General features: G+C 40.7%; 1 protein-coding gene across 1 annotated transcript; it reads left to right on the forward strand.

The window, feature by feature from the left end:
- The first annotated feature begins 4,086 nt into the window (after window positions 1-4,086).
- Window positions 4,087-14,382, forward strand: npm1a (nucleophosmin 1a). Its single transcript, XM_061897837.1, has 11 exons — window positions 4,087-4,286; window positions 6,480-6,559; window positions 6,647-6,766; window positions 9,134-9,227; window positions 9,328-9,467; window positions 9,556-9,593; window positions 13,167-13,200; window positions 13,273-13,422; window positions 13,858-13,968; window positions 14,049-14,123; window positions 14,198-14,382. The coding sequence occupies exons 1-11, from the start codon at window positions 4,238-4,240 to the stop codon at window positions 14,246-14,248; spliced, it is 942 nt and encodes a 313-aa protein (XP_061753821.1). The 5' UTR covers window positions 4,087-4,237; the 3' UTR covers window positions 14,249-14,382.
- Window positions 14,383-14,676: the final 294 nt, after the last annotated feature.

Raw genomic sequence — 14,676 nt, forward strand, 5'->3', positions numbered from 1 at the left:
GCTGTTCAAAGTCAGGACTCGGGGTGGACCACTCATCTGTGCATCAGTTGGAGACGTGTCTGTGCTGCTGACTTGTCTCCATTAGAGATGATCCCCTGTTGGCCCTTCTATGGACTGGACTATCACACTGTTAACTAGATCCACTCGACATCCATTGCACCACTGCGGTCCCCTCCAAGGTTTCTCATTGTAATCCCATCGGGTTGAGTTTTTTCTTGTCCTGATGTGAGATATGAGCTGAGGATGTCTTTGTGGCTTATGAAGCCCTTTGAGACACTTGTGATTAAGGGCTATATTAATAAACTTTGATTGATTTTATTTATTTTATTCATCCTAGTTTTTATCCATCCATCCATCCATCTTCTTCTGCTTATCCGAGGTCGGGTCACGGGGGCAGCAGCCTAAGCAGGGAAGCCCAGAAGCTCCTCTCCTCAGCCACTTCGTCCAGCTCTTCCGGGGAATCACAAGGCGTTCCCAGGCCAGCCGGGAGACATAGTCTTCCCAACGTGTCCTGGGTCTTCCAACGTGGCCTCCTACCGGTCGGACGTGCCCGAAACACCTCCCTAGGGAGGCGTTCGGGTGGCATCCTGACCAGATGACCGAACCACCTCATCTGGCTCCTCTCGATGTGGAGGAGCAGCGGCTTTACTTTGAGCTCCTCCTGGATGGCAGAGCTTCTCACCCTATCTCTAAGGGAGAGCACCGCCACCCGGCGGAGGAAACTCATTTCGGCCGATTGTACCCGTGATCTCATCCTTTCGGTCATAACCCAAAGCTCATGACCATAGGTGAGGATGGGAACGTAGCTCGACCGGTAAATAAAGAGCTTTGCCTTCCAGCTCAGCTCCTTTTTCACCCCAACGGATCGATACAGCGTCCGCATTACTGAAGACACCGCACCGATCCGCCTGTTGATCTCACGATCCACTCTTCCTTCACTCGTGAACAATACTCCGAGGTACTTGAAGTCCTCCACTTGGGGCAGGGTCTCCCCCCAACCCGGAGATGGCACTCCCCCCTTTTCCGGGCGAGAACCATGGACTCGGACTTGGAAGTGCTAATTCTCATCCCAGTCGCTTCACACTCGGCTGCGAACCGATCAAGTGAGAGTTGAAGATCCTGGCCAGATGAAGCCATCAGAACCACACCATTTGTAAAAAGCAGAGACCTAATTCTTCAGCCACCAAACCGGATCCCCTATACGCCTTGACTGCGCCTAGAAATTCTGTCCATAAAAGTTATGAACAGAATCGGTGACAAAGGGCAGCCTTGGCGGAGTTCAACCCTCACTGGAAACGTGTCTGACGTACTGCCGGCATTGCGGACCAAGCTCTGACACTGATCATACAGGGAGCGGACTGGCACAATAAGACAGTCTGATACCCCATACTCTCTGAGCACTGCCCACAGGACTTCCCAAGGGACATGGTCGAATGCCTTCTCCAAGTCCACAAAGCACATGTAAACTGATTGGGCAAACTCCCATGCACCCTCAAGAACCCTGCCGAGAGTATAGAGCTGGTCCACAGTTCCACGACCAGGACGAAAACCACACTGTAAACTGATTGGGCAAACTCCCATGCACCCTCAAGAACCCTGCCGAGAGTATAGAGCTGGTCCACAGTTCCACGACCAGGACAAAAACCACACTGTTCCTCCTGAATCCGAGGTTCGACTATCCAGCGTAGCCTCCTCTCCAGTACACCTGAATAAACCTTACCGGGAAGGCTGACGAGTGTGATCCCATGCACGATAGTTGGAACACACCTTGCGGTTCCCCTTCCTCCTAGTTTTTATTATAGTTGTATTTGTAGTATTTATTTACAAAAATACATTTTATGATTGCTTATTATTTGTGTTATTTTCTGTATTGTAAAGTGTTCTTGTGCTACAATTTAAAATTTAAAATCCAAATTGTGACATTACTTTGTTTTGGACAATTACGACACAATTCTTGCTCATTTAATCATATAACCTTCTATTACTGATAATTCATTCATACGTCAACATGCATGCAGAAACATTACTTACTTTATATATTGTGTTATTAATAGTTTATTCACATGCTGTGTTCAAAAGTCTGTATTTTGTAGGGAAAGAAAAAAATATAATGTAGTAATCACATTTATCTCATGTGCCATAATTAAGGAAATAAAATAGGTGAAAGTTTTGGGGGGAAATAAAACAACAAATGGTAAATTGTTTATACTTGTAAAGTGCTTTTCTACCTTTTTAAGGAACTCAAAGCACTTTGACACTATTTCCACATTCACCCATTCACACACACATTCACACACTGATGGCGGGAGCTGCCATGCAAGGCACTAACCAGGACCCATCAGGAGCAAGGGTGAAGTGTCTTGCTCAAGGACACAACGAACGTGACTAGGATGGTAGAACAGTGGTTCTCAAATGGGGGTACACGTACCCCTGGGGGTACTTGAAGGTATGCCAAGGAGTATGTGAGAATTTTACAAAATGTTCTAAAAATAGCAACAATTCAAAAATCCTTTATAAATATATTTATTGAATAATACTTCAACAAAATATGAATGTAAGTTCATAAACTTTGAAAATAAATGCAACAAAGCAATATTCAGTGTTGACAGCTAAATTATTTTTGGACATGTTCCATAAATATTGATGTTAAAGATTTATTTTTTTGTGAAGAAATGTTTAGAATTATGTTCATGAATCCAGATGGATCTCTATTACAATCCCCAAAAAGGGCACTTTAAGTTGATGATTACTTCTATGTGTACAAATCTTTATTTATAATTGAATCACTTGTTTATTTTTCAACAAGTTTTTGGTTGATTTTATATCTTTTTTTTCCAAATACTTCAAGAAAGATCATTACAAATTAGCAGTGTTTTGCATTGTTATACAATTTAATAAATCAAAAACTGATGACATTGTGCTGTATTTTACTTCGTTATCTCTTTTTTTTCAACTAAAAATGCTTTGCTTTGATTAGGGGGTACTTGAATTTAAAAACAATTTCACAGGGGGTACATTATTGAAAAAAGGTGGAGAACCACTGTGGTAGAAGGTGGTAATTGAACCAGCAACCCTTAGGTTGCTGGCACAGCCACTTGTCCAACTGCACCACACGGTACCCAAATATCAATACATCCATCCATGTTCTACCGCTTATTCCGTTTTTGGGGTTGCGGGGGGCGCTGGCGCCTATCTCAGCTACAATCGGGCGGAAGGCGGGGTACACCCTGGACAAGTCGCCCTCATCGCAGGGCCAACACAGATAGACAACTTTCATACTCACGTTCACACACTACGGCCAATTTAGTGTTGCCAATCAACCTATCCCCAGGTGCATGTCTTTGGAGGTGGGAGGGAGCCGGAGTACCCGGAGGGAACCCATGCAGTCACGGGGAGAACATGCAAACTCCATACAGAAAGATTCCGAGCCTGGGATTGAACCCAAGACTGCAGGACCTTTGTATATTGTGAGGCAGACGCACTAACCCCTCTTCCACCGTGAAGCCCGGTACCCAAATAATTAATCTGATTTGTTTTCATGTGTTTTTTTTTTTTCATTAAGAATGTTCTACAAGAAACGTGTTTTTGGGGGGTTGGGGGAGGGGAGGGGGTTGTATAAGCCTTTATTTATTATATGCAACATTTACATATTTATAGGCAAATAAATAATAATGATCAAAACAATTAAAGAAACAGTACAAAACAACACCAGGGAGTTGTAAACACAACAAAGCAACTAAAATAGAATGCAATATATATATATATATGTAACAAAGTGTAACGCCATAGACTCACACAAGTCCCGTAAATAATCCACATTTGGAGCACAGCGTCACTAGTTTTTTCACATTTTTTTTGGTTGTTAGAGGTCGAAAGCGTTTTAAAGTACATTTCTAATTCTCTTTTTAAAGGCACAAAAACAGTATTGAGAAACTTACATATATGAATATAAAACATAGCCAATGAGGTAAGAAAGAAACGTGAGGTTGTAATAGAGCGACGTGTGCTGTTACGTTCCCCTTCATGCAATTCATATTACGCATGACAGGTGACGCCACTGAGCCAGTTTGCCTGACTCCTCAACTCCAAAGAGAAAAGAAGAAAAAGAAAAGGTGGGTGAGAGGAATCCACACGTTGGTCAGCTGCTAACAGAGAAGTGCGCCTTTTCTCTTGCTCCAACTTCTGTGTGGCTCAACAGTTTATCACCTTTGACATCATCTTTTTTCATTTGTACAACATGAACGGTCTGAGCGAGGAACGCATGATTACGCAGACGTTTCTTTACGGTAAGGCTACCTAATGCATGTGTGTGGGAAAACGGTATTTTTTTTGTCCTAGTTTAGGCAGCTACTCACAACCTTTATTATATCATATAAGATGCCTAATGTTACATAATTACTATTCTGCGTGCTGATGAGTACATGTATTCTGTGTATCTTTATAGTGTGAGCGCATGCGCGTGTACCTAGCACGGCGCAGCCACACACGTGGTTTGGCCTTCAAACATGGCGTCTGTTTTCCACGATTGTATCAATATATATATTTACTGTTTCGACTGCACTCATTGAATAAAACGTTAGCTTTGACTAGAGTTGGCTTTCAGTGTGGGTGAGCACGCTGCTATGGTTTCAATGGACTGAACGTTAGTGCGTGGGCTTTCACGCGTGGCCTACCTTTTTTATTTTTCTTAAATGGAGTTTAATCAAAGCTTGCTTACCCAGTAGTGGCCTTTTTACTCGTATGTTCAAGAAGTGACTGCGTATGAGCTCTCGGGACATCTGCAGTGTTCTTGCATTCGATGCAGCCGTACATCTTGCTTTTCTCTTCGTTTTAAAATAGACGTGAGGGTTCGCTTTTCATAAACACGTCATTTAGTTTGAACCGCTTTTTTTTTTCTTTAAATCAATCGTCTTGCACGTATGTTTAAAAGTTGGCCCAGCCATGTGGAAATAACCACGTTGTCACCACTACGCCCCCTTTTGTTCGTCTGATAAATTGAAGTTTTTATACCCTGAGTCGTCTTTTTAATTTAAAAAAAATATTTATTCATCCATCCATTCATCTATTTTCTACCGCTTATCCCCTGTGTGATCGCGGTGGGCGCGGGTGCCTATCTCAGCTACAATCAGGCGGAAGGCGGGGTACACCCTGGAAGAGTCGCTACCTCATCACAGGGCCAACACAGACAGACAGACAACATTCACACTCACATTCACTCACTAGGGCCAATTTAGTGTTGCCAATCAACCTATCCCCAGGTGCATGTCTTTGGAAGTTGGAGGAAGCCGGAGTACCCGGAGGGAACCCACGCATTCACGGGGAGAACATGCAAACTCCATACAGAAAGATCCAGAATAATTAGCAAAAAAATATATACAGTAAAATAATCGCTATTTCCAGACTTCCCTGCTCTTCCATTCCATCCGCCACAATCGGGCATTAGGCGGGGTATATCCTGGACAAGTCGCCAGCTCATCACAGGGCCAACACAGAGAGACTGACAACATTCACTCACATTCACACACTAGGGACAATTTAGTGTTGCCAATCAATCTGACCGTGCGCACCTCGAGGGTCCCTGGTTCAATCCCCACCTACTACCAACCTCATCGTGTCCGTTATGTCCTGAGCAAGACACTTCACCCTTGCTCCTGATGGGTGCTGGTTAGCGCCTTGCATGGCAGCTCCCTCCATCAGTGTGTGAATGTGTGTGTGAATGGGTAAATGTGGAAGTAGTGTCAAAGCGCTTTGAGTACCTTGAAGGTAGAAAAGCGCTATACAAGTACAACCCATTTATCATTTAACCTATACAAGTACTGAAAAAAACGAGACACTTTCTCCCCTCTCCCATCCTCGGTCCTACATTTCAGTCACAGTGGGTAACAATGTACTGCCTTCCTCTTCATCACAATAACTAACTGGAAGGGGGAAAAAAAGGTAACAGCAAAAATAAAAATCACACACAGAGAAAAGTGTCACTGAATAAAAACGACAACAAAGAAAGAGTTAAGTGAAAAGGTTAATTGTGAACAGTAAGTGTCACATTTATCTTATAGTGTCTTTAATTTAGCAATGTACCAATTATGCAGCCCCAGGTCAGGTCAAATTGTTTTGGTGTAGCCCTGAGATTATATTTAATTTTCTCTGTCTGAGAAAAACATTAGGTCCTTGAATCATAGGGAGGCCTTGGGGGCAAACTGTGATTTCCACTCCAATAAAAGCCTTCTGCGATCTATCAATGATGCAAAGGCGATAGTATCCCTAAAAGTCTGCTTAATTTTTTTATAGTTTGGTGGAATTCCAAAAATATCCAATTCTGCACATGGCGGCAATTTAAAATTGAATGCATCAAATGACGCGTCTTTCAATCCAAGTAGAGAAAAGGTAATAGTGTGGTGGAATTTATGTTTTAAAGGCCAGAATTTGCTTCACATCTTAATGCTACTCTTTGATGTGTTGACGTGATTTGTCTTCATCAGGCTGTGTGCTTGAACCTGGGAAGGAAGTGTTTTTCAATCCAGACGATGACGACTTTGAGCATCAGCTGGATTTGCGGATGGTAAACCCCTCTTCTAATTTACATATTACGAGAACACTTAAAGTGAGGGAATTAAGCAACCCCCTTTGCAACTTCCGCCCTGTGCAGGCGTGTGCTGACTCGACCACAAAAGATGAGTTTCACCAGGTGGAGATAGAAGGAGAAGACTCAGACGGTCAGAAGGTCACGGCAGCCCTGGTTTCCCTGAAGCCCTCCACTTTGCCAAGTGTAAGTTTGCACCCATGGAATAAGATGTTAGTTTTTACATGTATTATTTGTAGTGGTGAAACGATTAATCGATATCCAACCATCATTCATTTTCTACCGCTTGTCCCTTCCGGGGCCCCCGGAGCTTATCTCAGCTGCATTCAAGGCGCAAACTCCTCGCAGGGCCAACATAGATAGATAGACAGACAACATTCACACTCACATTCACACATTAGGGACAATTTAGTGTTGCCCATCAACCTATCCCCAAATAAATGTCTTTGGAGGTGGTCGGAAGCCGGAGTACCCGGAGGGAACCCACACAGTCACGGGGAGACCATGCACACTCCACACAGAAAGATCCCGAGCCAAAGGTCGAACCCAGGACCGATATATCAATTTATATTCCATAGATTAAACTACATCAATGGGTGCTTGGCAATTTTGCCTTTTGGAAGATTAATATTGATTGTTTCAAAAGGGAATCAGTCAATTTAACGATACTTGTAAAAGGAAACCATTGGATTTAAGAACAGACTTCGTATGAAGTGTAAAACTTGTAATCATAAGGACGTTAAACATTAATCAAGTCTGTCTGCCCGTCTGTTGTGTCATCAAAACTAAAATGTTGAATAGTTATGTTGGTCGAGAAAGGTCACAACAAATGCCGCAAGAGAATACCATTAATTACCACTCAAACATTCCACTACAGCATGATTGCAAAGCCACAACAAATACAATATTATGAAGCCGCAGGAAAACTTCAAGGCGATGGACAGACTTTCCTAACACCATGAAGCTACAACACGGCGACTGACAGCCAAGGAAAAGTAATTTAATAAGAAAGAAATAGAGATCAATCAAGGGAGGTATGCAATTAGGAAGTGAGGGGCCAGCACAATCAACAGGGTTGAGGTTGCGTACATGCTTTCACGCACCTGGGACACTGTCCGTCATCGGTGATGCCAGGGCGGACAGCAGATATGGCTGGTTTAAGGAACTTTATTTAGAAGGTAAAGCGACTGTTAAAATGTTAGTTACTGTACTTAGTGGAGGCCCTTAGGGAAATTTTTGTTCATTTTTGTCTAAAAGCGCCAAATTTGGCACAGGTGTAGCTCAAGGCATACTTAAATGATTTAGCTAGGGCGCCCGCGCCGGTGACCTTTGGGTCGCCACAGCGGCCAATCAAATATTGCCGCCACTTGTAATAGCTTGTGTCTCTAACATTTGAAAAAGATGAACTACAAATGTAAACTTGGTGTCTATTTCATGTGTTTTGACAATTAGAAAATATGTTGGAATGCTCATTTTTATTTGTGGGTGTGTCTAGACCCCCAATTTGCATATTTCCAAGTTAGTGGGGGCCCTTGGGGAGATTTTAGGGTGTGTTCGTTCACCTTTGTCTAAAAGTGCCAAATTTGGCACAGGTGGTGCTTGAAAACAGGTGCGTGAGTTCAAATTAATCCGGTGCGTGAGTCCTGAGGACAGGTGAACTGATTGGTGGACATGGAAAAAACAATGGCGTGAAAAAACAGGAACTAATGGAGTCTTGAAGTAATCTAACAACTAAACAAAACATGATCACAAAGACATGACATATGGAAATTAAAGTGCTGTAATAAATGAATGGTCATAAATCTGATCATTCCACTATGTTCCTGATGCTAAAAAATAGTTTGCCAAAAAGTATAAAAAGTTAAGGTACACCTAATTTTTACATAGCCGCCATCGTGGAAATATGCTAATTAGGTTTCCAGAGACAATAGCCCCCATCTTGGAAATATGCTAATTAGGTGTCCAGAGACACCCAATGATAAAGATGATTTTTCCATCATATTTGTAATTGTCAAAAAACATGAAATAGACACCAAGTTTGGATTTGGTTGGGGGGGGAAATAGAACAATAGAATAAAAAAAAAATCGGTCTAAGCCTGGGCCCCTGGAGAGGGAGTGCAGACTGACGCCAAGGGAAAACAACAACTCATAGCCATAATACACCTCCCTCTTACATGTGTGTAAGAGGAAAACATCAAAGAACACAGAGGACATTAAAGCAGCAGATACAACCAGACACTTCTACATGCAGCTATGAATATAAAGTAAAAGAAACATAGTCACTGTGGTGGCCTCTGCGGTGAACAAATTAGCTTGTTACTAAAATATTTCCTATTGCCGTATCATTGACCCTTGCTGCAAATCAATCTTAAAAAAAAAAAAAATAGGTTCAATTACAACAAACATTAAACAAAAGGTATTTTTTTAAGAATTGTAATGCCTTAAGTCAGATAAAAAAAAAAGTATTCTACCTGGCAATTTTCATCTGTAGTTTTAAAAGTTGGCAAATGGCTGGTACTGCAAACTTAATGCTTATTGATGTGGTCTGTGCAGGTGTGTCTTGGGGGTTTCACAATAACACCGCCAGCAGTTTTCCGTCTTAAGGCTGGGTCTGGTCCAATTCACATCAGTGGACAACACCTAATAAGTAAGTGTCTGTTTAGCTTGTAGAGTCTTTGTACTTTCTTAATAGAACAGAATGTTTCTGTGGTGTTGCTTCTCCTTACGCCTCTGAATTGCTGCTGAAGTGATGGAAGCTGATAGGTCATTTGAGGAGGAGGATGATGATGATGATGATGACGAGGAGGAGGAGGAGGAAGAGGAGGAGGAGGAAGACCTCAAAACCTCCAAAAAAAGACCTCTTGCATCCCCTGTCCTCAAATCTCAGGTTTTTATTTTTATATGTGCACGTTGTTTAAAGTTTTGTTTTTGTAAAATCAGACAAGACTTAAGCTCTCGTTCCACACTTTTTACAGAAAAAAATGAAAATGGAGGTTGATGCCGAAGATGATGAGTGAGTGTATCTACTGAAATGCTACAATATTTATAACTATTAGGGATGAACCGAAATTAAAATTCTTGGCCAAAACTAGTAACTGAGAAACCAAAAAACCAACACAAGCTACATTGTGTCAATTATTACTATTGCATTTATGGCTATGACCATACTAATCCCACTTAAATTAAGTCATTGCAATTGCAGAAGTTAATATGTATCCGTCAAAGAATAAGTAAATTTATTAAAATATTTACTAGTGGTATTCCAACAATTTTTAATAAAATTAATGTACAGACGATTTGGAAACTTATTTTCTGTGCGTTGCTGCCCTAAAATGGTGATTTAAACCTGATGTAGAGAACATCTTTGCAGAAGATCCCCTCTCGGTATTTCCACAATGCACGTTTGCAGATTTCTGTCTGTGGGTTTTTCTGGGATATTCTGAATTTCATCCCCACCGCAGACATGTTGCCCTCGCTTCTAACCTGTCAACGTTTGCAATTCAAATTATAGAAAATTTGTTGGTAAAAAGTTTAAAACATAAGATTTTTGTCACATATCAAATGATTTAAAAAAAAATCATTTTTGGCCTATATGTGAACTCGAACTCAGATGCATAAAAATATTTACATAAAGTTTAGATTTCTTGGCAGAGGCCTTCAGTTGTCTGCATTTCTATTTGTCTTTTCTTGCATTGTTGATTTAATTTTTAAACTTCAAAGCACTTTTCATACATAAACAAGTGGCAACTTAAAGTGCTTGATAAGGGGGAAAGAAGAAAACACAGCACTAATAACAATAAAACATGGCATGGCACTGAGGATTGAAAAACTTTAAGGCGTCCACACCTGAGAATAACTAAAGTAACACTATCTAAAAAAAAAAATGGTATGAATTATATATTTTACGTGTACATATAAAATATGTGTAAATAAAATATGAATTCATTCAAAAATTCATTAAGATAAAACTAACATTGAAACAATAATAGTAATGGCAACACACAAAATGCAAAAAAACTAACATTGGTAAAAAGCCTTACAAAAAAGGTAGCTAATCTTTTACAAACCCGTTTCCATATGAGTTGGGAAATTGTGTTAGATGTAAATATAAACGGAATACAATAATTTGCAAATCATTTTCAACCCATATTCAGTTGAACATGGTAAATGGGTTGTACTCGTATAGCGCTTTTCTACCCTTTTTTTAAGGAGCCCAACGCGCTTCGACAGTATTTCCACATTTACCCATTCACACACATTCACACACTGACGGCGGGAGCTGCCATGCAAGGCGCTCACCAGGACCCATCAGGAGCAAGGGTAAAGTGTCTTGCCCAAGGACACAACGGACGTGACTAGGATGGTAGAAGCTGGGGATTTAACCAGTAACCCTCAGATTGATGGCACAGCCACTCTACCTACTTTGCCACGCCGTCCCCTATATGTGTATGCTACAATATGCTACAAAGACAACATATTTGATGTTCAAACTTATAAACATTTTTTTTTGTGCAAATAATCATTGACTTTAGAATTTGATGCCAGCAACATGTGACAAAGTTGGGAAAGGTGGCAATAAATACTGATAAAGTTGACGGATGCTCATCAAACACTTATTTGAAACATCCCACTGGTGTGCAGGCTAATTGGGAACAGGTGTGTGCCATGATTGGGTATTAAAACAGCTTCCCAACAAATGCTCAGTCTTTCACAAGAAAGGATTGGGCAAGGTACACCCCTTTGTCCACAACTGCGTGAGCAAATAGTCAAACAGTTTAACAACGTTTCTCAAAGCGCAATCGCAAGAACTTTAGGGATTTCAACATCTACAGTCCATGATATCATCAAAAGGTTCATAGAATCTGGAGAAATCACTCCTCGTAAGCGGCATGGCCGGAAAACATGTGAATGACCGTGACCTTCGATCCCTCAGACGGCACTGTGTCAAAAACCGACATCAATCTCTTTAAGATATCACCACATGTGCTCAGGAACACTTCTGAAAACCATTGTCACTAAATACAGATCATTGTTACATCTGTAAGTGCAAGTTAAAGCTATGCAAAGCGAAAGCCATTTATCAACATCACCCAGAAACGGCGCCGGCTTCTCTAGGCCTGAGATAATCTAAGATGGACTGATGCAAAGTGGAAAAGTGTTCTGTGGTCTGACGAATCCACATTTCAAATTTTTGGGGGAAATATTCGATATCGTGTCATCCGGACCAAAGGGGAAGCGAACCATCCAGACTTTTCGACTCAAAGTTCAAAAACCAGCATCTGTGACGGTATGGGGGTTAATTAGTGCCCAAGGCATGGGTAACTTACACATCTGTGAAGGCACCATTAATGCTGAAAGGTACATACAGGTTTTGGAACAACATATGCTGCTATCTAAGCACCGTATTTTTCATGGACGCCCCTGCTTATTTCAGCAAGACAATGCCAAGCCACATTCAGCACGTGTTAAAACAGTGTGGCTTTGTAAAAAAATAGAGTGCGTGTACTTTCCTGGCCCACCTGCTGTCCAAACTTGTCTGCCATCGAAAATGTGTGCCGCATTATGAAGCGTAAAATACGATAGCGGAGACCCAGACTGTTGAACGACTAAAGCTCTACATAAAACAAGAATGGGAAAGAATTCCACTTTCACAGCTTCAACAATTAGTTTCCTCAGTTCCCAAACTTTTGAGTGTTGTTAAAAGAAAAGGTGATGTAACACAGTGGTGAACATGCCCTTTCCCAACTACTTTGGCACGTGTTGCAGCCATGAAATTTGCAAAAAAAAATAAAGTTCAAGTTTGAACATCAAATTTCTTGTCTTTGTAGTGCATTCAATTGAATGTGGGTTGAAAATTATGTGCAAATCAATGTATCCAACACAATTTCCCAACTCATATGGAAACTGGGTTTGTAAAAAATAAGTCTGTATCTCTGAATCACATCGCCCATAACTTGCCGTGCTGTATTCACGACCCCACCCCGAGGCTGCAGTAATGGTAAGGATTTTTGGAACCGGGAAGGTAGGACAAAAAACAGGAAAGTTGCCAGGTATGTTCCACTCTATTAAGTGTTAGCTTCGACACTAGAGGTGAGGGAAATAATAGATTTTTAGACTCACCGCAATTGGGACATGGACATTATAGGACTGATTAGTAAACATAAATTGATAGATTTTGTATTGTAAACAAAGTAATGCGGACGACTCTAAAATGTGTCTGACTTCAGCGAGCACCTCATCGAGATCCAACCAGCTCCTTTATTATTAGGCACTTATGCTCCAGTTTTGCACATTTTCATTAATTCAATAAATATGGTAATTCATATAACTGTTCCTTGTTCCAAGGGAATTGTTTTTTGTAAAGTTGCAAGTGATAAACGCATATTTAGTGAAACAAAAAACAATATGAATCATAATCTAATCGGGAGATGCCCAAAGATTCCCACCTCTATTCTACATCATCACGACATCCGGTTTGGCCAGTGTTTAGCGAGAAGTCTTTTTCGGTTCATCACTAAAAGCTTTTTAATTTGATTTAAAAATTTGTTGCTATATGCAAATTTTTCCTCACCCCACCTTTTTTCAGTGATGAAGATGGTGAAGAAGAGACACCTGTTAAAGTAAGCATTTAGCACATTCAGTTTCGGCAGTTGTGGGTACTGTTTTCTCAATGAAAGCTGCATCTTTAACAGGCCAAGCAAATGCTGTCCAAACCACAAAAGTCTGCTCAAAATGGTAAAGGTTCAAAAGCCAGCACGCCCACCCCAGCTGGTAAAGGTTCAAAAGCCAGCACGCCCACCCCAGCTGGTAAAGGTTCAAAAGCCAGCACGCCGACCCCAAGGGTATGTGTTTAGTCCTTATTTCCCCTCAATGTGTTAAAAATACACTCATGTAAAGCCACCTACAACAAACTTTATTTCAATATGTTATATAAATGAAAGTAACACAGGTGGGAAAGAATACACTTTTGTACCATGCAAAATGTTCACAGGCTGCCACGCACATGTGAAAGTGATAGGTAGCGGCAATGAGAAAAGTGTAGAATTTAATATTTTTATTCAATGCTAATAAAAAAATGTAGAAACAAGCTCATACAGCCAACAGACTTTTTAAAAGGTTTTTGATGTAATCCTAAAAGCATTTGTAGGCCCCAAATCAGTTTTTTCCCGTACATGTGTGTCATACATGAATGACTGACAACATTAATTAAATCTGGCCTTTTGTTTTCTGGAGGTTTACATTCTAAATGATCTTGTCACTGGACTTCCTCTTTACAGGCAAAGACCCCCAAAGGTAAAGGGAACAAATCACCAAAAGCTCCGACAACCCCCAGGGAACCCTTAACGTTTTCTGAGATCCAAGCAAAGATTACAGAGTCAATGAAGAAGGTTGGTGCTGTTTCCATCACTGTAATTTATGTATCAAAAGGGCTATGAACTGAATTGTTTGTTTTTTTTCTCTCTCACAGGGTGTATCACTGCCCAGAGCCCAGCCCAAATTTGAGAACTTTGTGAAGAATTCCTATAAAGTCTCGGATGCCAAGGTAATGTTTGATATTGGCACCTTCTTTACATTGTTGAAGAACATGTCTTATGTATTGTCACTTTTACTCCACAGGTTATTGGTGAGCTGTGGAAGTGGACACAGGCTCAAGCTGAAACTAAATAAAAATAACTATTGTTTTTTTTAAGAAATCTTACTCAAAATCTTGTCTAAACTATAAGAGGTTAAGTACAATTGCTCTTGCCCATCACTGATTTATGCAAGGATTGTTCAATAAATTTTACTTTTGCACATGCCAATGTTCCCTCTAATTTTTCATGCGCGTGAGAAAACCCCAAAACACCCTGAGCATTCAGTGGTTCACAGATGTGCCATACCAGCAGCACATCCATCTCAAACGTGACATAATTTAAATGTCTTATTATAATCAAGTAACACTCATTTTCCTGAGATTTATTTATTGTGTAAGTGATTTGGCCCACTGAAATGTTTTTATTAGCTATGTACAAACCCCGTTTTCATATGAGTTGGGAAATTGTGTTAGATGTAAATATAAGTGGAATACATTGATTTTGAAATATTTCAACCCATAT

This window comes from Nerophis ophidion, linkage group LG04 (genome assembly GCF_033978795.1).
Source record: "Nerophis ophidion isolate RoL-2023_Sa linkage group LG04, RoL_Noph_v1.0, whole genome shotgun sequence".
Classification (NCBI taxonomy): domain Eukaryota; kingdom Metazoa; phylum Chordata; class Actinopteri; order Syngnathiformes; family Syngnathidae; genus Nerophis; species Nerophis ophidion.

Bases quoted from the DNA above. Each gene is read 5' to 3' on its own strand.
- npm1a (XM_061897837.1), top strand. From the start codon at position 4,238: ATGAACGGTCTGAGCGAGGAACGCATGATTACGCAGACGTTTCTTTAC. The intron at 6,560-6,646 runs GTAAACCCCTCT...CGCCCTGTGCAG, and splicing joins ATCAGCTGGATTTGCGGATG to GCGTGTGCTGACTCGACCAC. The intron at 9,468-9,555 runs GTTTTTATTTTT...CACTTTTTACAG, and splicing joins CCCCTGTCCTCAAATCTCAG to AAAAAAATGAAAATGGAGGT.